This window comes from Gallus gallus, chromosome 4 (assembly GCF_016699485.2).
Source record: "Gallus gallus isolate bGalGal1 chromosome 4, bGalGal1.mat.broiler.GRCg7b, whole genome shotgun sequence".
NCBI lineage: Eukaryota > Metazoa > Chordata > Aves > Galliformes > Phasianidae > Gallus > Gallus gallus.
This window is the reverse complement of record NC_052535.1, coordinates 81,824,268-81,852,164: the sequence shown is the minus strand read 5'-3', so window position 1 is coordinate 81,852,164 and position 27,897 is coordinate 81,824,268. Positions and strand designations below refer to the sequence as shown.

The window sequence follows — 27,897 nt, the reverse complement described above, 5'->3', positions numbered from 1 at the left end:
GCTGCAACAACCTGGACAGGAGCCAGGAGCAGCACAAATTAGAGGAAGATAGCCTCTCAAATTGTCCTCTGGCCTGCCTGGCAACTGGAAAATAAAGGGTATTTTGGCAGCTGCTCAATGAAAGCCAGAAGTGGTGAACAGAAGGCTGGGAAGCGTGGTTAAAATCTGAATGTCAGCCAGAAAAGCTGGACTCTAGGCAGTCTTGCAAATTATGAGGGCAGCCTTATTAATGTAACATTCTGGCTGGTGGAAAAGTTGCCTGGGGCAGAGTCTTTATGGGTCAATACGTGCCACTGAAGTGGGGAGACAGCCCTCTGGGCCACAAGCACAGCTCCCAGCATCAAAAAGAAACCTTTGTAGCTGCATTCTTACGTGGTTTGGATTCCTTTCTAATGTGAGTGGGCTAGTGAACTGGAATAGCTGGTCTCCCAGAAAGACTGAGACTAGTGTCTTTCTCATCCTTTCTTTTGCTCATTAACGTACTTCTTTCTTGATGCTGGAATAGTGTCCATCACTAATTATTTATATAAGCATTGATTAGTCACCCCAAAATATGAAGAATGCTAAAGATTGCATAAAGAAAAGAGATGAAAGTAATTAGTTACTTATAAACACAAATCCAGGATATCCTAATGTCACCTTTTTAAAGAGCTTATTTCTGCATTCCCAGGTTCACAGGGCATTAAGTCATTACTGTGTGCACATATGTTGTTGAAATACATAGGTGACTTACAGAACTAACATATTTGGAAATTCATGACACCACCATGCCTTAGAGGTACATGGTATTGCTCACTTTCAGTAGTGTAGTTACTGGAGGCACTTAATTAAAAACGAGGCAGATTTTTAATGCATCCCGTCCTTTGCAGACCTTTAATTAGTGCTGGAAGCCCTCTTTGTTAAACAGAGTATCATTTGGGATATTGTGACTTCGGATACATCAGTTACTGGTTTGAAGCTGTGTCCTAATGATCAGATATTAACAGCAGAAGGAATAGGCAAGGTTGTTCAATCTGTATTTATTTGTGACTTCTTGTCTACAATTTCTACTTGTTTAGCTTAGTCTTTAATCTGATATGTTAAACGTTAATGAATGAGATAAATTTAGAGTTATTTCATTTGGCTGACACTAAATCTATTCTAGCAAAGATCTGATGAACTGAATGTGTAATCTGGTAATCCCTTCCCTCCACCCTCCCCTGTTGCTATAGTAATCCTATATTTGAACCTTATTGCTGCACTTTTTATTTAAACTGAGCTTACTGATAGCTGCAGTACAATGTGTTCTCAAACCAAATATTGATAATGAAGGCTGTTTGTTTCTTAAATTTAGATTCAATATCAGAGATAAAAGACAAATTAAGTATCCTTAAGTTGTTTTCTTTTGTTGTGGCTCTGGGGAGACCTCATGGCATTAATGTTTTCCTTCATGTTACAAGCAGGCATCTTTGGGGAGTGGGCAAACAAATAAAGACCCAACTAAACCAACCAACCAACCAACAACAGCAACAAAATAATAAAGAAAAAAAATAAACCCCAAAAAATCAAACCCATCTCTGAGCGTCTCAGAAAGTTGTTAATAATCGCAGTTACAGGAGGGGACACTCAGAGTGCAAAGGCCAGAACTTGGTTTAGCATCCAAATGTTCTTGCAATTCCAGCTCGGCAGCAATGCTCAGGGCTTATTAGATGAGGCGCTTTCAGCCACTTTTGGCATTGCTGGACTCCCGATGCAGCAAAACGTGCAGATAATTCTGGCAAGTGAATAAAATAGTTGTTCTCTTACCAAATCTTACTTTTTACTCTACAGAAATATGACTTCTTTTCCTAGTGGAAATGCAAGAGCTAATGAGGTTAATAGCAAATTGAATAAGAACATGAGGAATAAGCAGAAAAGTGAAAAAGACCGATCTGTCTTGTCAGGAAGCATGGAGACAATGAAAGAAGGCTAAAAATAGTCTAAATATGGGTGAAGAACTACAGGGAAGGTTTCCCTGTCTCTAGAGATGGAGCATCTGCCACCTCTCTGGGCAGCCTGTTCCCGTGCTGCTCTACCCTTACATCGTAAAAACAACCAAACAAAAAAAAACCTTTTCCTGATATCCCATCTAAATCTCCCCTCTCTTAGTTTGAAGCCGTTTCCCCTTGTCCTATCACAACAGACCGCGCTAAGGAGTCTATTCCCTTCTTTCTTACAGCCCCCCCTTTACATACTGAAGGGCTGCTCTCACATCTCCCCGGAGTGTAATAGAGTTCTATTGGAAAACTAGAGTGATGTTTATGTGAAAAATCATTTATGATGGTGTCAGGATTTGCTAAGTACGGATTGAACTGGATGACCAGAAGATAACGTATGGCAAGTATGGTGGTAGTGGAGTTTGTCAAGGATCAGCTCCAACTCTTAGTTTTTTCATTAATCATTGATGCATTCCTACCAATGCCATCAGGTGCCACCAATACAAAGGTTTTGCACAGAGGGAATTGAGACCTGGGGACATGAGTAGCAGAGAGCATTACCTAAATTCTTCTCAACCATCATCGAAGGGAGAAAAATGAGAATTTAGAGTGGAAGAGGGTCTGTTTCCTGGAGTGACTGAGGGAATCAAGAATGATCTTCATAAGGGTGCCTAAAAGCATGTCTTTTTTAAACCTGAAAAACAGCGCATGAAGAGGTTATTCTCCATGAAAATGAGTGAAATAACACAGGTGGGTAAAATGAGCTTCTTAAGCTGAAGGTATGAGAACAAATGGGTACAAACTGTCCAAGAATAAACCAAGTCTGGAAATTAGAAAAGATGGTTCCTAAGCAACAGAGGCAGAAGAGCCTGCGGCATCCTTCCCTTAGGAGTAGTGGCATACAACTGTCTTTAAGATGGAGCTAGTTAGCTTATGTAAGGGGAGGAGGGGGTGTAACATCTGAATATTCCTCTGGTTCCATGGTTCCTGTCCTTTCAGTCACTGCAACAGTTCCTTGACCAGAGACTGTAGGTGCATTGGAGAGCTATTTCTTGGGCTGATAGAACAGTTGCATTCTGATGTATGTAAATGCTTATATCAAGGGATAAAAGATGCGTAGGCAAGTAGGAGGCTTTAAAGGCTGCTGTTTTATGTAACGCAGTACGTTGTATCTCATGTAGTGGATATACGCTATGAAATTCATATTTTCACTCTAAAACCCAAAGTCAACACAGTATAAACAGACTTCATAAAGAGCCCTGAGGTGGCGAAACCTTGTATGTATATTGTGAGATATTGAGCTGCTGTTCCTGGGGGTTGCCAGTATGTGAACTAAGACTGTCTGTGTCATAAGCTAGCAAGAGACACTCCTGTACCCTGCACAGTGTAAGACTGGTGGTTTTGCAGAAGGCTTGCAAAGAAAAGAGTTGTGCTGCCTTCTCCCTGCTTAACGGAAAGATACTTATCTGCAGACTGGGGAATTAATGGTGCCCGAGGTCACAATATCTTTATAAGTTGTGCAGTCATTATGACACACTGAATCACGCTTTAATTCCTGCTGAGGTATTTCAAACCCTGGGGAGGACTTGTAAATGCTCATAGATACCATTGTTTTGCCTGTATCAATAGTGTACAATATTGGATGTGAACAGAAACAGAGGTAGAAATATAGCATCTGCTTTACATTCTTCTACTCTGAATATTTTCTGTAAATGTTTTTGTATAAGGCTTCATTTTTGGAAGGAAGTTCAGGCATGGAAAGTAGTTTGGTTAGGGCAGGATAGAAGTGTGATGGTGTTTGAAAGGTTCCTTCCTGACTGTGCTTAATGTGTGTTATTGACTTCCCTTCAGCTGTCAGTTGAATTTCCTGTTAATTTTAGGTAGAAGTAATTTGCAGAGCAGTGTCCAGCAAGTGACCTGTGTGTGCTTTTAGTGGGATTGTTATTCATAAGCTCCATGTATTTTCATGTTTTATGAACAAATATATAAAACTGAGTACTTGATCTTAGTCCTTCAGATTGCTTCAAATAATTTCTTAGCCATAACGCCAAAGGCTTAAATGGCACTTTGCACATACTTAAATCTTAATGTTAGCCAAGTTACGTTCCAGGAATGGAACTTGATGGGAAAAGTGCTTGACAGCCTATATTTCAAAAGTAAGTACTACTTTAAAGGTTAAAAGTCCTATGTAAGGCTACAACTGTTTGGCAGTGGTATCCAGTGAGTAGATGACTGTGCAGATACACTGCAGCTCTTTCAACAAGGAGGACATATTGCTGTTTTGAAAGAACATTGTAACCTGTGAGCACTAAGATGACTGTAGAAGCTGAATGTCTTGACATTTTGTTCTCAAAGTATGTTTTAGCTCATCTAGGATTAGAGATTCTTATGTACATGGGACAAATTTGTAATATATAGGGTGCAGTGGCCGGATAATGGGCTGTTCAGTTTTTATTACCATTAATTTCTTCTAAAACTGTTAGTAGAGATCTAAAGCACTGAAACAAATGACATTTCAGGTGATGGTATTGTATAGGTCATTGGAAAAGAGCACGGAAATAGGGTCTGACGCAGAGGAAGATCAAGGATAGTGATGATAACTTTCATAAATCAGAATAATTAATTGAGATTGGTGTGTACATCTTCATAAAGCCATCTGATTTTTGTGGCCTTCTTTAAGGTGCCTGAAGTTAAAGGGCAGAAAACATTTAAGCATTTCCCATTCCTTTGTTAGCTGATAGACCTCTGAAATTCTGCGCTGAGTTCAGGAACAAATAGGAAAGCAAAGAGCGGACAAATACAAATCAGGAGAGGTTGGTTTCGTTCAGGGAAGAGAGATGAGAAAAATAGATTGAAATAGAAGAACAAAATAAAGTGATACCATAAGGGCAGGAACAGCCTTAAAAGTCTGGATTACATTACATAGAGGATTTTCACTGGGATTTTTACACAGAATATATCTCAGACACACCGTTTTTGTTAAGTCATGCACTGTATTAGCCCATGGGACCTACAGCATTGCAGTGTTACGTTCAAGAGTTTAACTCAGTGTAAAGATTACACTCTTTATATCAGTCATACGAGGAATGTTATAGTGTGTGTAATTTTTTTTAACAGTCTGAAGTAGTACACCAAATCTCTGCAGATGTGTGTGTTAGTGCTGGTCTTCAAACTGTGCAGCACTGGCCGTATTTATGGGAATGTTTGAAAAGTTAAGCCACTACTTTGGCTATTTGGCAATTTCTGTCCACTCAGGCAAACACTAAAACTTAGTCCATAAAACCCCAAATGGTGTTTACTCTGGCAACCACAGAAACCATCTCTTCCTCATGAAGTCAGTGCAGTTGGAAGTAATAGTAGGCAGCTGGCTAAGTAAGTGATGGACTTAATACTTGAACACTAGAAATGGCAGGCTTTTGTTTAGTTATTAACAAAACCAAAATAAATCTGAAGCAAATAACTTCTTGGGCTGAAGGTAGCTGAAGTTAAGTGGCCTGTACAAAGTGCATCCCTTGCAGGGGAGGCTTCTGGGAGAGATGTGATTGTACATCCTGGGGTCTTGGTACAGATAGAAGGGTAACAGTTTAACATTAAAATGGCATAGTAAGTATAATTTATTGCATGTCTCTATAGACAGTAACATAGAGTGGCAGTAGGGCTTCTAGAAAGAGTTCCTTTGACAACTTCAGAGCAGATGGTCATTGTCTGACTCCCAACAGGTTTGACACGACTCTTTATCCTTCATGTTCAGTAATTTAACATAGATTTCTAAGACAGTAAGCACAGCACTGGCTAGTGTGATTTTTAGAACACAGTGGATTCGAGAAATGTTTGGACAATGCTCTCAAACACAGAGTTTGAATCCTGGGTGGTCCTGTGTGGAGCCAGGAGCTCTGATCCTCATGGGTCCCTTCCAACTTGGGATGTCCTATGGTTCTTTCTCTGATTTCTGGTTACTGCTTGGCAAAAACAAGCAGATGTGAGACAGGAGTTCTTATCACACTTTCAGAAGTCTTCTGTGTATTAGTGGTCATAGCAGCAGTGCTGAAAGATGCACAACTTTTTTCCATGGATGGAAGTCACTTGGATAGGGGTCTGAATAATAATCAGCAGTAAAGGCAATGTGAGTCAGTGGAGTTGGTTTTAGGCAACCAAAAATAAGACATGTAGAAAGTTTTTTTTAACATGTAATCTTCAAATACCTGTTGTCTACAACAATCCCAGCCTGAAGATGTTAGTCTTTAAGGATGGATAGCATTTAGTTTGATCTACAAGCAGTGTCAAACAGGAGCTTTCCCTGTTTTGTGTTGGGACTTGAATTCTGCAAATGCAAAATGCATTTCTCATATTTTTTTTCTTCACTTGACAGTGATAGGCTCAGGTGGAAGGCCCGAGTTTGCATAATGCTGCTCTGTGAAGCCGTATTTGCTTGTGCAATAGTTGCCTGACAGGGGAGATGGCATCATCAGGAAGGCTGTTTCCTCGTGGTGTTTCATCTCTTGCCGTGTGGGTGTGTTTGACCCCTGAGGTTTACCCAGAAGTAGGAAACACGACTGCATAACTTTGGAGTTGGGCACATGTTCACGCTCCCCTAGGTAAAAGAAAAACAGAAATGAGTCGCTCCTAAAATAGAATTCATTGGGGCATTTTGACATGTTGTTTCCTCCTATGGAACAGATGACAATCTAATGCAGGCAAATGAGTTCCAGTAATATTTTTATGCATAGTTAATGTCTTTCATCTTTAGATTAAAGCTAAGGCTGCTCCAAGAGAGCGAAAGCAACACGCTCTTGGATTTGGGAACTGTGGAATGTGATGAACTTTGTCTTGCAGTCACTTCTAAGACCTCTTTGAAGATGGTGTTAATGTCCTTCATGTAGGACGTGTGTACTGGACAGCGCTCAGAAACTTTCAGTGTAGGGTTGAAGAAGAGCAGTGCAAGCCATGTTATCTTCCTGTGCTTCCCCATTTACGTGAAGGAATCAGAAATGCCTGATTCACCACCTCCTAAAGGAGGTGTTTTGGATTTAAATAAGCTGGGCTGTTAGCTGACTTGGAAATAGGATGATGATGCATACTAAAGGTTTGCATTTGGATCAGTTTTCATTTGCAAGTGCAGTGAAAGTCTCACAGGGAAGATGTACTTCAAAATTCATCTTTAGGTTTGCCTTCCCCAGGTTTCCTACATGGGTTAGAAAGATACAGCAAGATACTTAGTTTCTTGATACATTTTTAAGTGTGTCAGATTGTATCTCATTGATGTGTAGTAACTGAAACAAAGATACTTATTTCCTTCTGAGTGTAGGATTTTAACATTCTGTCCAATTTTACTACATCAAGAAATTAATTTGATATTGGATCTTACTAGGATTTCTGTCCTTTCCTCTCTCTCCCTTCAAAATTAGGAAGCAGTTTAAAACCACTGGGGAGTGCCACCTACAAAAGCCTCAGGTAAACATGAATGAGATACTCATGAAAAATTCAGAATCCCTACCATCTTCACCTGCCTGATCTAAGCCTGCATGAGATCTCCAGTCTCTGTATTAGCATCAACCTCATTTATGTACCCTAATTCTCTCTTCTAGCTCCGGCTGGTAGCACACCCATCAGCAATGCATGTGCTGCTTCTGTATCAAGCCTGCTGGTCCCAGCATCATTTCGGCACGCTCTCTAATCACTGCAGCAATTCCTGAGTCACTTGCATTCTCTGTCAGAATGTAATGGCTGGGGTTCATGCATCCAGTCACCATGCATATTCAGGTAGTTCCTTCTCAAAGATCTCAACCTGCCAGTCTCATGACGTAGGATTACTTCTTCTTGGGAGCATTTGTTGCAGGATCTCAGGATCTTCAAAGGTACATTAAGCATGATGTCAGGCTTGCTGCTGCTTGCTGGCTCACAGCTCTGTTGCCAGGTGGTGGTACACTGTTACTTGGCCTCTTGGTCCTTCTTTGTGTGATTTCATGAACTGCCAGAGCAGCTATACTAATTGCCTATAACTTTCTTAATGTTACTTTTTTTGTTGTTGTTGTTAGTGTTCATTACTTAATTGTAAATAGCAATGAATGTTACCAGAACCTATTTCAGATCTACCGGGTCGTTGTTCAGCAAATCCATCAACACAAATGGGATACTGTAAAACAAAGACAGTGTTCTAGTGTACCTCAATTTTGGATATAGGTTGCATATTGAAGGATAAGCTCTTAGTAGGAAAAAAAAGTCTGAATATCATAGAATCACAGATTCTATGATACTCAGAGTATATGTCAAATTCTCTGCACATTTAATTAGCTCTGTGGCGCAGTTGGTAGATCTGGAAGTTAGATTCTGCCCTTCTGTCCCCCCAAGTCCATGCAGCTCCTCTAGAGGAGGAGACAGAACAACAGACGTATTAGCAAATGGGATTTCTTAGCATAAAATACACTGTTCTTTGTTGTAGTAAATAGGGACTGTGCTAATACTTGGTTTCAGCCTAGAAAGCAAAACTGATATGCTTATGGGATTTCAGCTTGGCCTTGCTTTAATAAGAACCTCTTGTCTCTAAATCAGGATGTAAGAGCTTATGTAAGACCTGTCAGTGAGGCTTAATAATTTCTGATGAATGAAGAAGTCGAACTTAGAATTTTTTAGTTCTTTTTGAGGAACCTTTTTATAAGTCTCTAAGTTCAGTGTGTCTATACAGTCTATACAGTTATAACTGTAAAACAACCTACTAGCTCATGTGCTTGATTTTTCTAAAGTGAAGTCCTGGCTGTGGTAAGTCTAGGGCTGTCTTTGTGTAACTGAGGGAGGTGACTACCTATTGTTTTCTCTCCCATAAATAAGAGAAAATGGAATCTAACTTTTCTGTTAGAAGTGATTATTGCAGAACAGTTCAAAAAGCTAAATGCCGTTCTGTTGGTTGCCAGCACAGTTCTCAAATCTCATTCCTCACTATTCAGTCTCTGCAAAAATAACTGGATCCTGCCCAAAAAGGGGCCACTTAGCCTGCACTGCTGCATTTCAGCCAGTCCTTTATGCATCATATATCTAACGTTTCAGGCACTGAAATTTATTGTCCTTTTAAAATGTCAGGGAAGTACTTATGTTCCTGTTCAAAAATGGGTTTTGAATTTCTTTGTCATCTGGAAGAGCTTTTGTTATTCACAGTGCCTTTGGAAAGCACAGGTTCTGGGTGGCATCAACAGTGGTGGGGATGTTCACAGTCATTTAATTTTTTAAAGCACAATTGTTTTCATAGACATGATAACATTGGGTGTGTGGGTGGGGCTTTTTGGTTGGTATTTTCTTTTTCCCCAGGACACTGATCTGGCATACCCATTTGTTTCCAATAAACATTTTAAAATAGGTAGATTTTCATGTCTGATTTTGAAACGTCCAGCCTCCTTTACTTAAAACCAATGTAGTACTGTTAGGGTTTTACGTATTTTCTATATAGGGAAAGTGAGGAGGTGCTACTGTCATCGTACTGCACGGCAGAGGGGTCTTGTTAATTCTGGATGTTTTGCTGAAACCTGAGGTCACAGAACATCATGAAGGAAGAAGAAAGGTACTCTTCCTCAATCTTTGGTCTTTGCACCAAGCCCACTGTTATTTAAGGAACCTGTAACTTGTACAGTCATGCATTCAAATAAGCGCAAGAGGCTTCTGCTTTATGGTTCTGCCTAAAGCTGCTTATGAGCTCCCTGGTTCTCATGCAGTGCTGCAGCCTCTGTTCTGCAGTGGGGAAGAACCCTCACTGTTCCTCTTCACCTGGTGTGTTAGAAGAGCCCTCAAGTTATTGATGGACAGTAGTAGAACCCTGTCCTCCATACTGGGTCTGAAGCCACCTGCACAGTGACTGCGTGTCTCCTTGGGCCTGCAGTTCTGTGAGGCAGCAGCAGGCTGCCCTTGGGTGAGTGCCACCTCTGTGTAAGCAGATGGCTTTCTTTCCAAGGGACTGCCTGCAATACCACTGAGCAATTTGGGGTCTTTCATGTCTTCAAATCTGTTGTTTCGTAGGAAAACTGGATTTCAGGTGTGTGCATATTAAAACTGTAGATTGATTTATTTTTTTGTTCTAATCCAACTTATTACATTGGCAAATTAAATATCTGGTTTTACTTCAGCCAGCTTGGGCTCTTCTCTTGATAAATTGGATGTCAGAGGGAAGTTGTTTACAGAGAGAGTACTGAGGTGCTGGCACAGGCTGCCCAGACAGGCTGTGGATTCTCCATCCCTTGAGGTGTTCCACACCAGGTTAGATGGGGCCCTGGGCAGCCTGGTCTAGTGCTAGATCTGGAGGTTGGTGGCCCTGCCTGTGGCAGGGGGTTGGAGCTTGATGATCCTTGGGTCCCTTCCAACCCAAGCCATTCTGTGATTCTAAATGATGTATGCATTTGTGTTTTCAACAGTTAGCTTTGGAATGGAAAGCCTAGCAGCTATTAACAACTTCATTTTGAGACCAGTGTTTGTTTTTGAATCAGACACTTGGATCGGTTTGTCTCAAGCTTTCTAAATACCCATTGCATAAAGCTGGGGCCCTGCCCTTAGGAGAGCTGCAGCTCAGATTTGCCTTGTGCTCAGAAATGTGTGGGTGCTGGTTTGTTGGCGAGTTCAGCGCAAAGCCTGGGAAGTGCATGTGGGTTCACAGAAACCCTACTAAAAATAACAGTACTTGGGTTAAACCTCTTTATTTGTGTGGGCTTGTGACCCTGATTACAATAAATGTACACTAGCTTTCTGGTGTTACCACCATCCATGAATACTAATAGTGGGGAAAAAATACTTAATTTGATGTCGCATTGGCCACGGATGCTTTTGACAAATTAGAGGATGAAAAATGAAAATCAGTGACAACTATTCCTCTGTAGTACTGAGGGGCTGGTACAGCTGAGCCTGTATGACATCAGTGACAACATGTAATGCAGCAGTTAAGCACGGCTAGGAAAAACACTTTTCACCACTGCTTTCTGTTCAGCGAATGTTATCATTTCGTCAGTAAGGCTTAGAGAGACCTTGTGTCTTCTGCAGCCACTTTTATTCTACAGGCTGTTCACACAGCTTTAAAAATAAAAAGGGGGAAACAAAGTGAAGTGAGCCTAGGGAATTCTCTGAACTAAACAGCTAAATGCATTGGAGCAGCCAATAAGACAACTGGAGGTATTCAGGAGCGTGCATCCTTTTGGTCACTGAGATTGGTTAGGAAAGATGAACCTAAATTATTCTGATGGCAAGTTTGCACTTCATAAAAAAAGAGATAGAGATGCCCTACCTGATCTTACGGAAAGTTTGTCCTAATCACAGGTAAGATCAGTGTGACCTGAGCAGAAGAGAAGGATTAAGGAGGATTTTTGGTAGTCTTCTGTCTGACATTTAGTCTCCAGCTGTCACCAACCTACCCTCAGGATAAGGTGCTGTATGAATAAACAAGAGGCACTAGAAGTGCTTTGGAAGCTGTATATAAGATGAGCACGTTGTGCATGTAGGAACTTTGTTTTTTTCCCTAAGCAAGCAGGCAGATTCAGAGATTTCAGAAGCAGACAGAACTCTGATCTCAGCACAGACACAGTAAAATGTATTCTGGAAGCTGGATTAAAGCTTGTTTTGGAAAGATTCATGAAGCAAAGGCACAGGATCCCGGTGTCTGTGGGTAGGAAACTTCAAGGCTAAATGTGTCTGACACTTGCTTTCCAGCATGCAATCTCTCCATGTTTTTCTTGGCAGGACTGAAAGGTGCTTGCAGGCCTGTGAGCAGCTCATCTTTCTTCGTACCCAGACAGGTGGAGCTGCTCATCCTGCTGAGGTAGTCCTTTACCCTCTGCTTCGTTTTTGTAGCCATTGCACTTCTGTAGTATTTCATACCCTTTTTGAAATGTGCATCTAAGGACCAGAATTTATATCTTAATAGCAGTTTTGATTCAAGGTTGGAGAAACTGATTTTGCTACTTGATATTCTTTATTTTGTTTGGTGATTACAGTAAACTGTCTGGTCACAGCACTGCCTTTGCACCTCCAGGTAGTGATTTATGATTGCTCCAGAATTCGGACCTTTTCAACACTGAGTAATCCTGGCATAATTTTCACCTCTGGATGTACTCCGTTGCATTAGCTGGGTTCAGCTGAGTTTTGTGGTATTATATTATTAATTTGGTAATTCTGAGGTTTTTACTTGAGAAGCTTCTTAAATTGGAATTCAAGTTTTCAAAACAAAATTGCATGCAATTCTTGTGGTATTTGGCAGGTTTTATTTGGCAGTGTGAGCTTATTTGATGGCTCCTTAAGTCCGGGTTCAGTGAGCAGCAAATTCTGTGTCAGTTCCAATGCAGGAACAGCTTCAAAAAAGAAACGTGTCTGAAAAGCCGTGGTATGACTCTGAACTTCAATCCTGAAGCCTGTGTTGTTCACTGAACTGTAAGGGGTTATCCTAGGGGCAGCCGAAGTCCTCAGAAGCAGCCACCTGTGACCACAGGTGCTCCCCTGGTTCAAGGTGTTTATGTAGAGTTTTTCTGTTACGTGAACAGTATAGCTTCTTATGTTATCATTGAGTTCTTAGAGTTGGAAGGGACTTTTAAAGGTCACGTAGCCTAACTCCCCTGCAGTGGACAGGGACATCCACAGCTAGATCAGTTGCCCAGGGCCTTATCCAGCCTGCTTTCTGCAATCTCTGTCCTTAGTCATTCATGAATTTATGCACCAAACCTTTCCAGAAATGCAATATCAGAATCACTTGGAAAAAGCTGGACTAAGTTACTGAATCCAAGAAGCGAAAGCAAAGTAATTTTTCTGCTGGAACACATTTTTGTCATGTAAGCTTAAAAAGAAACTGCTTAGCAGAAAGTTGGGATTGGGAAGAAGGAATGAGGAAAAACTGACCTGTCCATCAGGAGATGTAAGTTCACAGTTTCAAGAGTCGTGCCTTTTTTTTTTTCCTTTCAGAAGAAAAGCAATTTGTGACAGTCTTTGTCTTTTTAAGTGTTATCTTTATTTAGAGCTAAACTAGCTTTGTATTCTGTGCAGTTGGACGTTACTCTGTTAGAAGCATTTATCTGGTTTAATAGGACAATTGCTATAGTTGAGACCAGGTAATAAGAAAGGACCTCAGGGTTCTTATTTGATTGGGTTTGTTTCAGTTTTTCCCATGAGTTGCTACAGTCAGAGACATGACAGATAAAGCCATAGCTTATCAGTAGAAGTTAAGCTCAGAAAAATCTTGCAGTGGGGATTTCAGTCTGCTGTAAAGCACTGTGTTTTGTTTGAAATAACACATTTAGTTTGGTCCTTAGTCTGAATTGCCAATTTTGAGACTGTGCTGTGACTATCGCTTTTAGTAGTGACATTCTTTCACTTTTCCTGCTGTTCTTCTCCCTAAAGCAGTCCCGTTTCATAAATACGTGGAATTTGCTTGAATTTGAACTAGATGATTGGCTTTTTGCGTGTTTGTCATCATTCTAAGAGGTCGTTTTAATCTAAGAATTGGAAATACCTTTTCCTCTAATTCTGCTTGTTTCTTAAACTACTGTCATAGATACTAAGGCATGATATTATCCATCTGAAATACAACACTTCTGGAGAGAGAAGCGTGCAGTCGGTTTTCTCTGTATTTTGAGAATCCAGTATTTGACTGGCAGCACCTCTGTTGGTGAGTGGGATGGTGGAGCCTTCATTCAGTGCAACATAAAGAGGTGTTTGTGTTCATGAAGTAGTCTCTTCCTGCTCAAAAACAAAGAGCAGTGGAAATTTTGAAGATGCATGAGCCAGGAACATTCAGTAAAGAAAATAATTTGGTTATTCATGATGCAAAGTACATTGTCTGTTAAGAAGTACGGTCATGATTTACTTTCTTTGTTCTTACATTTCCTCAGATAGCACCAACTTTTCCTCTTCAAAGTTCAGTAGGAAACATTTGAAATGGAAAGAGCAAATCCAATGTCATTGGTGCCAAAATGTTCTCACTGACCATGATGGAAACTGTAATGCAAACAATAAATCATTTATTTTTGTATTATACCGGTAAAATAATTTTTCAGGGAGCAAGATGGACAAATTTTATTCTCAAGGAAATGAAAATTGTTAAAAATACAGAAAGCATCAGAATATTGGGTGAAGTAGTGGTAGCAGAAGCTTGTGAACAACTCTTTGCACAGGTGCTGATGGACCCTTGCTGCGTCTGTAGGTGGGTGTTCAGACTCCTGACCGTTTCCCTGCCACCTGGTGTTGGTGCTGTCAGCGTGGCACAGCTGCTTGGCGACCTCAAGTGGCACACGGCCTGCAGCAGCACGTCACCCCAGCCTTCCCCTGCTCCCTTCAGTCCCTTCCTGGCATTCCTGCTCTGTGCCCCAGCTTTGCATAGCTCCCCAACTCCATTTGTTTTGCATTCCCTTCTCCAGGAACTTCTTGTCAAACCTTTTTACTGTGGCATAGCTCTGCCTAGTTCTGGGCTCCCCATTTTAAGAAGGACAGGGAACTTCTTGAGAGATTCCATTGGAAGGCCGCAGAGATGATGAGGGACCTGGAGCCATCTCCTTCATAAGACGAGGCAGAGAGATGTGGGGCTGTTCAGCCTGGAGAAGGGAAGGCTGAGAAGAGATTTTGTCAATGCTTAATTATCGAACAGGCAAGTGAGTGGGACAAGGCCCTTTTCAGCAATGCCCAACAACAGGACAAGGGGCAACGGGCACAAACTGAAACACAGGAAGTTCCATCTGAACAAAGAAAGCTTCTTTACTTTGAGGGTGACAGAGCACTGGAATAGGCTGCCCAGAGGGATTGCAGAATCTTCTCTTGGGATGTTCAAGACCCTCCTGGAAGTTTTGTGTGCAGCCTGCAGCAGGGAGCCTGCTTTAGCAGGGGGTTGGACTGGGGGATCTCAGAGGTCTGTTCCAACCCCTCTGATTCTGTAAGTTGTGGCACGAGAGGAGACAACTTGTTTCTGACGGTCCCTCTAACAAGTGGGTGCAAAGCAAATTACTACATCGTTGTTCAGCTATGTGCTTCAGCCTTCTTTGCCAGGGACTGGAATTGTAATGGTGGCTCTGGGCTGAGAAGAGTTCTGCTGACTCACTTTGTAAGTTGGACACAAGCTTCCATACGAGTGTTTTGCTCACGGAGCATTTTGCACAGGGGATTTGTGAGCTACCAGGACAAGAACAAGTCACATGCTATGATTCGGAGTTTTTGGTGTTCTATTTTTTGGGGTTTTTTTTCCCTCTTTGAAATGACTTCATTTTGCAAGATTTTGGATCAGATAACTCTAAACTTAAGTAATAATAAAAATAAATGAAATAACTTGATGGGTCTGATTTTGTTGTTTGTTTAAGGAGGAGAATGGTGTGGGTTTCTTTTTGCACTGTTGTAGAGCCAGCAGTATGTTTAAAATTCTGTTCAAGTGTTTTGGGCTCCCTTGTCTTGACACAAACTCCTTCCTGCTTCTCAGAGAGTGTTTTTATTCTCGGTTGGCCTCAGCAGGCTCCAAGCTGTGTTGATGAGAAGAGGTGTGGTCGGTCCTTCAGTGGCAGTGAGCCCTTAGATTAGATCAAGTCCTGTCTGGTTACAGCCTAAGCAAAAATACTTTTCCTCTGGGCGTGGAGGAGCAAAAATAACTCACTACAAGTTAGTGCTATTGCTGTTTGTGATAGCAAAAATAAAATAATAGTTGAAAAGAAAAAAGACAACAGAAAAAGCACAGCCTCCTCCCAGCAACGAAAAACCACCCGGCCTTTAAGTGATTGCAGCGTTCCTCCAAGAAGTGCAGATAGACGGTCCTTAGCAGAGAGCTTCTTGTGAGCCATTACAGAGCTCCTCAAGGTTCCCATAATATTCATGATGGTGCTACAAGCTAAGGAACACTGAACCTATAAAGTCTGAGATATCTATCCCAACTTCCAGGTATTATTAGGAGTTCAATATTAAAATTTTAAATGTGTTTATTGACTACAGTTTAATCTCATCCCAAATGCACTGTGGTTTTGAAAATCTATGTATTTTTTGTTTTGAAGTGTTATTGTGCCCTTGAGTTACTGCAGATTCTTATTGACTGTTACTGCCTTAACGTGTGTAGAATTATTGAACTGAAAGTGCATCGTCTGCTTCTCCTTACAGAGTGCTGAGGAACAGAAGCTGTTTCAAACACTGACATTTTTCTTCTTTCTGGGTGTTAACAGGAACAGTTTTGTGCTATTCCTCTTCTAAACCTTTCTTCTTCTGTTTGAGTTCAACCTCCAAGCACTTTGTCTTAAGTGAATGGAGGTGAAACTCTGGCTCTCATTTGATGTAGTGTCCTTTAAGAAATTTATAGCTTTTATGCATACATGTATATGAGATAAATGGATTTAATTGCTTCATTGACTGTAAGCTGTGATGTGAGTTTCATGGCTTTGCCCCTAGTGATGGATGCTGTTCTTTGTGATAGTCTATCATAGAATCATGGAGTGGTTTGGTTTGGGGGGACTTCACAGCCCACCCACTCCCAAGCTCTGCCATGGGCTGGCTGCCCCCACCACATCAGGCTGCCCAGGGCCCATCCAACCTAACCTTGAGCTCCTCCAGGGATGAGGCATCCACAGCTCTCTGTTGGAAAGTTTCTGCTCCCAGAGGAAGGCTTTTTGTGCACTGAGCTTCCAGCTGTGGCTTTCAGTTAAGGGTGTGGTGTCACTGACACACTTCTGCCAAAAACAACAAGTAGCATGGCAAAAAGTCCATTGCAGCTTATCTGACTTCCCCGTCTGCTCAGCTTAACTGTTCAGATTCCTTTTATTTTTTGTCTATGCACACGTTGCTGAAGGTCTCACTGCAGAGTCCATCTCACCATTCTCTCAAAGGGTTTTTGAGGAAATTTATGGATAAATTTCAGTGGCTTCTGTGAAATGTTGTTAAGCACATCAGTTTCTAAATCAAAAAGTGTTACCTTTCTTGTCAGTAGCTAACACTGAAATCAACAATTGCTGTGATAGTTATATTAAAAGGGATTATTTTAAGACTGTAGAGGGATGTGGGGATGCCAGTAATTGTGGATATCTGTAGGACTGAGCTATGAAGTGGATATTTAACCTCTGGAACAAAGGACTGCCTAGAGATGAATGCTGAATTTCCTGTTAAATTACTGCATTCCAGATCCTTCCCAAACTCCACACTAGAATAGGAATAACACGCTCGGTGCAGTGCTGTGGTCCCATTTGGGGATTGCCTTCGTGAGGTTGCTCGGAGTAGCATGGAGCAAAGAGTGCAGATGTGCCGTGTGCTGGGTCTGTGCTGGGCCATGGTGGGGGTGATTGGGTCTGCAAAGCACCTGCTTGGGTCTGCAAGCTGTTGTTTTACAAAAAAAAAAAGGCAGAGGCATTGGTATTGATAATAGAGCTCAGAAAGATAATAGAGCTCAGGCTGTAGGATGGGCTAGTGGGTGCTGAGTGATTTGTTCACTGCGTTTTGGAATGGCAGGCAGACCTATTTTCTAATGTAAGAATTAGAGGGGATGAGATCTACTGATTCTGATGTCTCAAAGTAGATCATTTTTTTCACTGCACTGATTTTGTTCAACGTGTTTTGCATTTCAAAATAACTTACTTTTTCTGTGTGCATCCACATCTGAGGTGGTTTTAGCTAATAAATATGCAAGTAAATGCCTAATCCAGTTCACAGGCAAGCACAATTCAAGACAAGAACCTGGGGAAAATTTTAAAGTAGAGGTGTGTGCCAATATTTACCAGCTCTAACGTGCAGAGGAGAATCATTATTTAGATGAAGATGCATACAATCTCTCCCACTGCATCGGAGAAAGAATTGCAGTAACTTACAATATCAGCAGATTCCAATGGTGCAGATCTTTGCAAGACCAAAGGTGTGTAATGAAATGAGGTTTTCCTGCCTGTCTGAGCCCCTGGTCTAAGTCAGTATAACTGAAATGTGTCTGTTTGATCTCAGTGGGGCAGGGAGCTGGAGGCTGCTACTGAATTTCCTTTATCTATTCCTATACCTGCAGGAAAAGACCTGAACGTTCACTTGGCACATTTATTGGTAAAGTTGCTGAATACCATGAGGGTATGGGATTTCAACTTGGCAAATTTTACATGTAACGTCCATCATTGCAGCTTGCCGAACAAGTTAAATATTTGCAGTTCTGTGAAGTACAGTTTGTATTGGTGACATTTTGCTAATCGTGTGTGATGTGCAAAGAAAATTATCTTCTCTGACAACGTTGAATTTGGTATGTGCTCAGGAATGAGAGATCCAAGTCTTAAGGTGTTGCAGGGACTGCTTTATCAAACTGTTAAGCTTGGAAGGCTTCATGAAATCTTCCAAAAAGGATTTTTTGAATGAAGATTATAATGTGCTGTGAAAACTGGGATAATGTTACACAAAGGGGTTCTTGAGAGTGAAGGAAAGCTGCGTGGATGAGCAATACTGGCTGTTTTTGGGCTTTCTGGTAGATACCTGCAGTTGTTCGTTATGTGTAAAGCTGAAGCGAGCCCTGGCCAGGGGGCTCATTTCATTGACTGAAATTTTAAAAGGTTATAGTGAGTGCAGACATCATGTGCTGTCACACTGTTGTCTGTGACAAGATTTGAAAGACTTTCATGCTTCAGAAAACCACACTTTGGAGTCAGCTTCAAGAGCTGGATGTGGGAGTTCTCGTGTGGTTTTGTGTAGCATGTATCCACATAGTGCATTCAACCTTGCATATATATTAGCCTGCATTTCTAGCCACATCTTTTAAAACCATTTTTCTTTAAGTTATTGCTATCCAACTGCAGAAAGATGGCTTTTGAGCTTGGGAGGCCATGCTAACTATAGGTGGATTTGAACTTTTTCTCTGGAACAAGAAACGCTTACTGAGTTCTCCATGATTTCCTTGTTTTATTTGCTCATCTTCTTTGTCCTCTGCAGGTTCCATAAAGCTGTACTATGAATGGTGATTCTGGCGTGGCGGTGGTGACCTCGCCACCTCCAACAACAGCCCCTCATAAAGAGAGGTATTTTGATCGAGTTGATGAGAATAATCCAGATTACTTGAGAGAGAGGAATATGGCACCTGACCTTCGCCAGGATTTTAACATGATGGAACAGAAGAAGAGAGTCTCCATGATTCTTCAAAGCCCAGTAAGACAAGACAATGCTCCATCTTTGTAGCAATGAGTTTATTATCTCTCTATTGTTTTAACTTTCTTCTAACATTAGTAGCCCAGTTTTTCTCACATTATCTGGTTGAAGTTTTATTGTCTGCTCATGAAGAAGCCTCTCAGACTTGGTTTCAGAATTCTATATGCAGTCAGTGAGCATTCTTTTCATATCTTCTATGTACATATAGTAAAACATTTTTTTTATTGTTTCATATTTTTACATTAATTTAAGTATTGAAATCAAGTAACTCTTCTAAGAGTAGCTTAGGCAAACCAACTCTGTCCAGCGCTCATTTTTTTTTGTCATCTGACATTCGGAATATTATTGTACATCTCTTCCAGAGAAGGTGCACAATTAGAAGTATTGAATAGTTTGAGGATTATAGATATTTCCCTCATGGAGAAAGCGCACGCAACAAAGCTTATTTCATAACATTTATTCCTTTTATAGTAACTGATTGGTGAATTTAGATACAGAATGTGTTATAACCTGTCTTCAGCAAGAATAGGATTGTAGTGGTATACTTACTGATTTTCATGTGGGACCAACTTCTTTGATTTATATTTACCTAATGATAGGAATACGTCCATTTCAGTTTCCAGTATTCTTTTCAGAAGCAGCATCTACTAGCAATCTAAAATCTTGTTTTCCTTCATCCAGTGATAAAGAAACACACACACAGGTACAAAGTAAAGTATTATTTAAGATGCAGTGGCCGTGTGTTCCTGCATGCCTTCTTGACTCAGTTCCCTCTGAACCACACTGGTCTATTTTATTTCTTCCAACTACTTTTCTTCCAGATTTTGTATTCTTTGAAGTCAATTGCACATCTTTCTCCTTCTTCTGTAAATCCATATTAGTAGGTTCAGTGAACTTTGGTGTTGCTTGGAGAGAGAATATTGGAATTTCCATTTACAAAGAAATAAGTTTGCCACATCACTGTTGCTATAGACAGCATCATTTTCAAATGAAAGCATGCACCCTGTAGTACTATGCTGAGCTGTTTTGGAGAAGAGAGATAGCACGCTTTCATTTAGGTGTTGTAAAGAAACTGTGTATGAAAAGCTGAAGTTTGTGTGTATGTGCTTTACAATATACAATGTCCCGTTGGCAGGCTTTTTGTGAAGAATTGGAGTCTATGATCCAGGAACAATTTAAGAAGGGGAAGAATCCAACAGGTTTATTGGCTTTACAGCAGATTGCAGATTTTATGACAACAAATGTGCCAAATGTCTACCCAGCAGCACCACAAGGAGGAATGGCTGCGTTAAACATGAGTGAGTGCACATTAACGTAGAACAGTTGAATTCTCTTGTCTGAAAGGCTTAAAATGAAGGCAGTGTGAATGCCGTGAATTTCATTGTGTTCTGTGAAGTTCAGATACTACCTTGTCCTCTCATTGGAACACTGCAAACAGAAAATGAATGGATTTGTTTCTAAATGACGGTGATACGCAATGTAATTTGTGTATGTAATTTGTGTCAAAAGCCATATAAAGTAGAATATCTTAATTGAAAGATAAGTCTGATAGGTGAACATCAGTTGAAAATGTAAACATTTTAATGTTTACCAGCTGGATTGTATACAGAAAGATGATACTCAGTCATAGTCTAGTAACGGCAAAGGTCTTTAGAAACTGTTTATTGCAATTGAAATACTATTCACAGCTTTCTTCTGTGAAGTAAGAAAAGAAACATCAGCAGACAAAAAAAAAAACAACCCAAAAATTCACACATGAGAAGAAGAAACCACCTAAGTATGTGTGAATATGTGTACACATGGGTTTTGTGTTAGGATAATACCCTGCCTTATGAACCTGTAGTTGAGACTGTGTCATGACAGATTCTGCTTTATCACAGCTCCTCTGAATCATGCTTATCAGCGCGCTGTAACTAGTCCTATAGTAACTGTAATGCTTTATTATAATTCTCCTCTGTTTAGCTTGCACTTATTATTTCTTAATTAAATGACCTTACTAGGTGTATAATTCTTCTTTCCAGGGGTAAAAACCCATATGTCTCAAAAAGTGGAATATTTGAGGTTGCAATTCTCGATTATCAATGAATAGTTGTATTTTATATGAGATTGATGGGGGGGATTATGCTAAAGAACTTATCATCACCTTAACCCCAGTGAACATTAAGGAAGGAAACTTGTGCTGGCTCTACCTAAGATCTTGTCAGAGAGCTTAATTATATTGATGTAATATATGTTATGACACTATAGTAATTAAATCTTGCTCTCCATTTCTAAGGCTAATATGTTGATATTAACTATCAAGAAAAACCATTCTAACTGTGATGGCTGTTATTGTGTTCTTGCTGATACTGAACACAACTGCCTTGTGCTTTCTTCTCTTCTCAGGCCTTGGCATGGTGACACCAGTGAATGATCTCAGGGGGTCTGATTCCATTGCTTATGAAAAAGGGGAGAAGTTATTACGATGTAAATTGGCGGCTTTCTACAGATTAGCAGATCTCTTTGGCTGGTCTCAGCTTATTTACAATCATATAACAGTGAGTATTGAATCAACAGAGAACTGAACCAATTGTTTTAGAATACCAGTGAATTGATTCCCTCCCTCATCTGTCATTTTCTCTTTGTGTGGAAGAAGAGCAAAGTGGTATTGAAAGCAGTATAATAGTGAAGAGATTAGTCATTGCATCTCAAGAATAAGAACTGAAAATGGCTTGGATGTCATCTACCATAGTCTGAATAGAGTCTTAAGAGAGTGTACGTGAAGAGTTTTGCAGTGAAGTTTAAGCTTCTTAAAACAGTGAATCTTTTAGTATCTTAAATGGTTTGAGTAATTGTATGTATTATTCTGCAAGGTGATGTCTTCATTTTCTAAGTGCTGAGCCGTCTTTTCATTGGTAATACTGTCCAGTTTTATTGAAAATTCTCTACTGACTTCTTTGTAAAAGAAACCGTAGTATTTCAGAACATGAGTAGACTGTTTAGCTTAATGCTGCTTGCCAGCAGTTTTCTTTGTGACTGAGTAATTGCTGGCATCCATAATAAGAATGACAAGGAGGTCAAATCAAGGAGGTTTTATGTGCCAGAAGGATGATCAACATGAGTCTCATGAGTGAAGTCACAGCTGTGGTGTGCAACTCAGTCAATTGTTTTCCTAACAGAGCTGGATTGTTGTAGGGTTTTGTTCCACATAGTAGAGGTGGTCCTCGATGTATTTTCAGTTTTTAGTTGCAATCTGAATGAAATATGGTAATTTAATTATTTCTGCTTTTTGAGATTTCAAGGTATATTGCTTATGAGCTGATGAAGATAATAAATGATAGGAGTAGGCGCAGGATCAGGCAATGCAGATTAGACCATTTGGTTCTTCTACTGAGGGAACGTATCCAACATAGTGGTTCTTGTAAACAGCTCTGTGCCACCCCCTGATTCTTTCATACATGACGTGAGAATTGATTTTGTGAAAGGAATATTAATGCTGTAAAAGAATAACAGGCAAGCAGTTTTAGAGATGGCTTTCTAGTCTCATATTTAGCTCTGGGAATATTTGAGTTTAGATATAAAGTTAAGTGTAATGAGGAACTATGTGCCTAGAGGCATAAATAAGGCCATGTAAGTGGGGAATAATGCATCAAGTTTGTTTTCTTTTACAGAGGAGAAGGAGGGAAAGCACAGAGAGCTTAGATAATAAGGTTAGATAATGTGTTAGCAGTTCAGTTGGAAGATAGGGTGCTTGGATTATGAGATGTTGGAAATGTTTTGGATATATTTTGCTTTTGAAGGGCAGAACCATATTGGAAAGTTTTTGGTTAATGGTTTGTCACCAGCAATCACAAATGATAGTTAACTTTCTTACACAGATTCCTCCAGTGAATAGCAACCTGAAAGGTGACTTAAGAGATATAATTTACCTTGAGAAGTTGATGTGGAACAAGGTTGTTGTGTTTACAGAATAGTCTCATCTTTGTTCTATGTGCTTATATATTAAGTGGTATTGTGGAGGTAAGGTCCTTTTTAGAATGTGGCAAATGTTATCACTTCATACAGAGCTGGATTTTGACTCCAGATTTTCTTCTATTGTGCATGGATGCTCTAATTTCTAGGTGATTTCACTGAAGTTAAAAGCTACTAGTGTACTTCTTGGAAAATACAATAAAAAGATGAAAACAGCCTTCTGTGAGGGATGTCACTGTATGAGACGGAGGAGAAGGGCTTTGTAAGCATATGAGAGAGCTGATTGCAATACCTCTGCTTCTCTGGATCCTTATCAATCTGTTTGTGTGTTCAGACTGGTGCAGTCCTGACACAGGAGCAGAATTACAGAGTTCCCAAAAGCTTTCATGTCAAATAAAAGGATTTGTAGTAAAATTGGTTGTCTTCAGGGTTAAGCAGAATTTGAAACTGCAGGTTTACTGCAGGTACTTCATTCACTTGCTCTTGGTTTGCTTTGAGGGCATGAATAGTTTATTGGATCTAATGCTGGTGGTAAGGTGGTTTGGAAGATGTTGCTGTTTGTTTATCTATGTACAAGCTTTCTCATTAGCTTTTGGGGCATTTTAATAATACCTGTTTTTTGTTTTGCATAATTAAGTGAAAGATTTCATAGATCATTTGAAATTCTGTAATGGAGAATTATTTTGGTGATTCATAAAGGTACAGATTAACTTGAACTAGTTGGTACAGTTCCTGGCTCATGTGCTGTGGCACGTAATCAGCTGGTTATGAAGGAAGGCAGATTTATACCACAAACTTTCAGGACACCAATCAGTTACTTATTAAAAAAAACCTATTTTCCTGCAGTAGAAAGTACGTATCCATTTAATGTTGAAAGTAGTAGAAGACCTGAGTGAGCAAAAAATAGGTGCATCCTGAGGCAGTGGAACATTTGTGGGTTGGATGAAATTACCTGCAGAGCTTCCTTCAAACTTCAGTCACTGTGTGAAAACATGAAGAAAAAAAGATGTTGACAAGTAGCAAAGTAGGGAACTTCATAAAGTTGTATCTAAACATTTGTTTTAAAAGATCTCCATGAGCTCTGACCCGATCTCTGAAATGAGCATAAAAGCAATTTTGTTATCTTATTTTAATTCTTATTTATTACTTAGTCCAATTAATTAATTAATTAATTCTTATTTAATACTTATTTTAATTCTCCATTTTAACTCTTCATTGAGAAGCACCTAAATTATCTGTCCAGTACTTTTCATTGTACAGCGTTGAAACCAATGCATTCTGAGCTGTGAATGAAGTCAGCATTATTTTTGTATTACGAAGTCAGTTATCTCACATGGCACCCCAGGACCAATGGTGAAACCCTACTCAGCATCAAGAAATTTTAAATCTGTGGGCCAAATTCTTACATTTTCTTACTTTTTCTTTTATACTTTCTATTTTACTGGAGTGTAAATACAGTTGAAGTATTAATTCATTCTTAAAAAAAAAAAGCAACACTTTTTTGCATTTCTCACAATGTCATTCTTTTTATCTACAGTTATCTTGTTGTCTTTTCTACGGAAAAGGTAGTACAGAAAAAAAACTTAGCAGTGTTCCACCAATCTGAACAGCTGGCATGTACCTACCATCTGATTCTGTTCAACATGGCTTAAGCGTGTTGACCGTCTGTCACAGCATATGTGAAAGTTGTAATGCATATGCTGTAGTCATACTTGCTCATTCCATACTCAGGAATTGAAAGTAACTTTCATGTTTTGGGGCCTTCTTGTATTATTAAAATATTCCTAATAACTTTGCTTTTACTCTTCGTTTATCCTTAGGCCAGAGTAAATTCTGAGCAGGAACACTTCCTCATTGTACCTTTTGGACTTCTTTACAGTGAAGTTACTGCCTCCAGTCTGGTAAGCAGTGATAATTTTTCACAGTTGTAAAATACAAATAGCTGAATATTTTCTCTGTAAGTGTTTAAATTCTGTCTTAGAGAATACTTTTAAAATTATTTTTATTTACACGTTTAGAATTGCTTTATTGAACATGGTTGGCTTTGGTACAGATGAGGTGTCTCTAAAAAAGATTTCTTTCCACATGTTCACCATCAGATGTCCTCCAGCTGATCTAGCTGTAAACAGAAACCAGACCTTTTGGACCTTTTTGCCCAGGCACGTGATTTAGCGGAGGGTTGTTAGAGTTAGGGTAGTATGGTTAGGTTGTGGTTGGACTCAATGATCTTTAAGGTCTTTTCTAACCTGAGCAATTCTGTGATTCTGTGATAAGCTGACCACATCATACCCTTGAAAGACATTGGCTGCTGTGTCAGTCTTGTTAAGGGAAACAACATATTTTGGACATAGATGCCAGTTATAGTTTCAAGATATTCTGTCAGATGCTTAATTCAGTTGACATTGTTTAATCATTTAACAAGTAGCTGAGACTGCATATAAACAGTCTTTTTGAGTTTTAATGGTAGTAGTTGAAGATACTACACCCTTAACTGTTAGCTCACAGAAAGCCTATTTTAAGCATTTGTCTTAAGTTTACATTGCTGCTTGAGTTAATGCGGTGGACATCCTTATGTTGGAACAAAATGGAAGCTTTCTCACTACTCTTTTGCTTTGACTCCTTCAAGATCAGTAACCTCTAGCAGAGAGATGAGGTGTTCATGGAGTACTAACATTCCAGACTTGTGTTGCTTGTGATAGGTAAAGGTCCTAAATACTCCTCCCTTGGCTTTCTGTGAAGTTTGGCTGTTTCTTACACAACTCCACCTTTAATAGGCTGTAAAATTTAAATTGAAAAAACTGTAAGAGAAGACAATGAGAAAAGTAAGACCTACCCTTTCTTGTTAGCTTGGATCTTATGGAAGAGATTAAGGAACACATGCTGGCTTTTGTGTTGTTGGGTGGGTTGGTTTTTTTATTTTGTTTTTTTTTTTCCTCTGCTTGCTTTTACCTTTATAGCAGAAATGTAAGTACTTGTTAAAATAGAATAACAGAAGAAATATATCTTTAAGGTTTCAGAGGTAGATGCTGAGTTAAATCAGACTTCTGTCAGTTTTTGATTTATGAAACAAATTTTTTGTTTCTAGGTTAAAATCAATATTCAGGGAGATGTAGTTGACCGTGGGAGCACTAACCTGGGAGTAAACCAAGCTGGATTTACTTTGCACTCTGCAATTTATGCAGCTCGACCTGATGTTAAATGCATTGTTCATATTCATACTCCAGCAGGAGCAGCGGTAAGCACGTTGTTTAGTTTCTGGTCCGTGTTCCATTTCCCTCCACACATGCAAATGCATAAATATGTTGGTCTCCTCTTAATCATAGTTTTGCTTCCTTTATGACATCTGTAGTGGTCTAATACTTGCATATCTATCTATATTTATGTATTTAGCAATAGTTTTCCAGATATGTATATAGTTAATTTTTTTTTCCTCTTGAAAGAAGTTAAGTGGGTTGTTTCAATATTTCTCAGGTTTCTGCAATGAAGTGTGGCCTGTTGCCGATTTCCCCTGAAGCCCTTTCTCTAGGGGAAGTAGCTTATCATGACTACCATGGTATCTTAGTGGATGATGAAGAAAAGGTGGTTATTCAGAAAAACTTGGGACCTAAAAGCAAGGTCAGTTGTTACAGCTGAAATTAAATGAAGTGTGTGGGGGAAGGGAAGTATGTTATTTAATCAGGATCCATATATAATTCACTGTAAATACTTGCATCATTTTTGTTAATCTTCTTTGCAATGACTCTCTAGGTCCTTATTCTAAGAAACCACGGCTTAGTATCAGTTGGAGAGACTGTTGAGGAGGCTTTCTACTATATTCATAACCTAGTGCTTGCCTGTGAGATTCAAGTAAGAATTTTAATGTTTATTTAATACTACAGTCTGCTATTTTGACCTTCAAACAGATTAATAGTTGTGCATTTTACTGGTTAAGCTATTGATTTGAACGAACGTAATTATCTGTCAAATCATTATACTTTATGCAAACATCCAAAGCACTGATTCTACCAGCAGTATCCAAATACTGAGTTAGAACCACTGCTATGGTATGAATCCTTCTAAGAGTGTTTTGTAGAACCTTAAAGCAACTTTTGTATAGTTGATTGGTTTACCTTTAAAATGAAGTAGATTTCTTCTGGTTTGTTGATTTTTACTTGTTTCTTTTCCCTCTTCCCTTAAGAAACTAATAGTTGATTGTATTGTTTTTAAGGTACGTACTCTGGCCAGTGCAGGTGGACCAGACAATTTAGTACTATTAGATCCTGGAAAGTACAAAGCCAAGTCTCGTTCCTCTGAGTCTCCATCAGGTGATGGTTCTGTATCCCATCCAAAATGGCAGATTGGCGAACAGGAGTTTGAAGCTCTTATGCGAATGCTCGATAATCTGGTAAGGGAGATGTTGTTGTCTAATTGTTTTGTATGAGAGTGTATGAAACACTTAGCTGCAATGAAAAGCGTTAGTGAAGAGTGAACTGCAGGTGATTCATTAGGGTAATTTTATACAGCCTGCAGCCCATTCCTTCCCAAAGATTAAAGGCTGTCAGAAAAGGAGAAAACATGAAAAGCATCCAAAGAATTCTTCAAGTGTCTTCTGTGGAGATACAACTTTCCTTGCTATAGGTAATCTGATGGTTTTTGTTTTGGTCAGGTAGATCTTCGTGTGGTATAACATTTCCATTCAGTCCTTTGTTTCTTCTCCCTCTGTTCCTACTCCCTCCCAAAATGTGTAAAGCAATATTAGATGCAGAGTCCAGCATGATTTGATTTCTAACTTAGTTAGACACTACTAGATCCTAGAAGAGCCCTAGAGGCAAACTTCAAAAAGAAATAAATCCATCTTCAGATAAAATGGGTAAAATGCTGTCTGTGATGGATGAGTACCTACCAATGTTTGTTATCCAGCTGTAATGGGAAAGATGAA

General features: G+C 39.7%; 1 protein-coding gene across 26 annotated transcripts in view; it reads left to right on the top strand.

Moving 5' to 3' along the window:
* ADD1 (adducin 1) overlaps positions 1 to 27,897 on the top strand; it is a 57,251-nt gene that overhangs the window by 9,341 nt on the left and 20,013 nt on the right. For 24 of the 26 annotated variants that reach the window (NM_001079730.3, XM_015285778.4, XM_015285772.4 and 21 more), the window contains exons 2-9: positions 18,816 to 19,028; positions 20,164 to 20,326; positions 21,414 to 21,565; positions 24,800 to 24,880; positions 26,065 to 26,214; positions 26,451 to 26,594; positions 26,727 to 26,825; positions 27,187 to 27,363. In NM_001079730.3, coding sequence (NP_001073198.2) covers positions 18,834 to 19,028; positions 20,164 to 20,326; positions 21,414 to 21,565; positions 24,800 to 24,880; positions 26,065 to 26,214; positions 26,451 to 26,594; positions 26,727 to 26,825; positions 27,187 to 27,363 — 1,161 coding nt within the window. In that variant the 5' untranslated portion in view covers positions 18,816 to 18,833. Of the gene's footprint in view, positions 1 to 119; positions 11,740 to 18,815; positions 19,029 to 20,163; positions 20,327 to 21,413; positions 21,566 to 24,799; positions 24,881 to 26,064; positions 26,215 to 26,450; positions 26,595 to 26,726; positions 26,826 to 27,186; positions 27,364 to 27,897 lie in introns of those variants that run through there. The other 2 variants (XM_040699054.2, XM_040699047.2) reach the window with 1 other exon arrangement.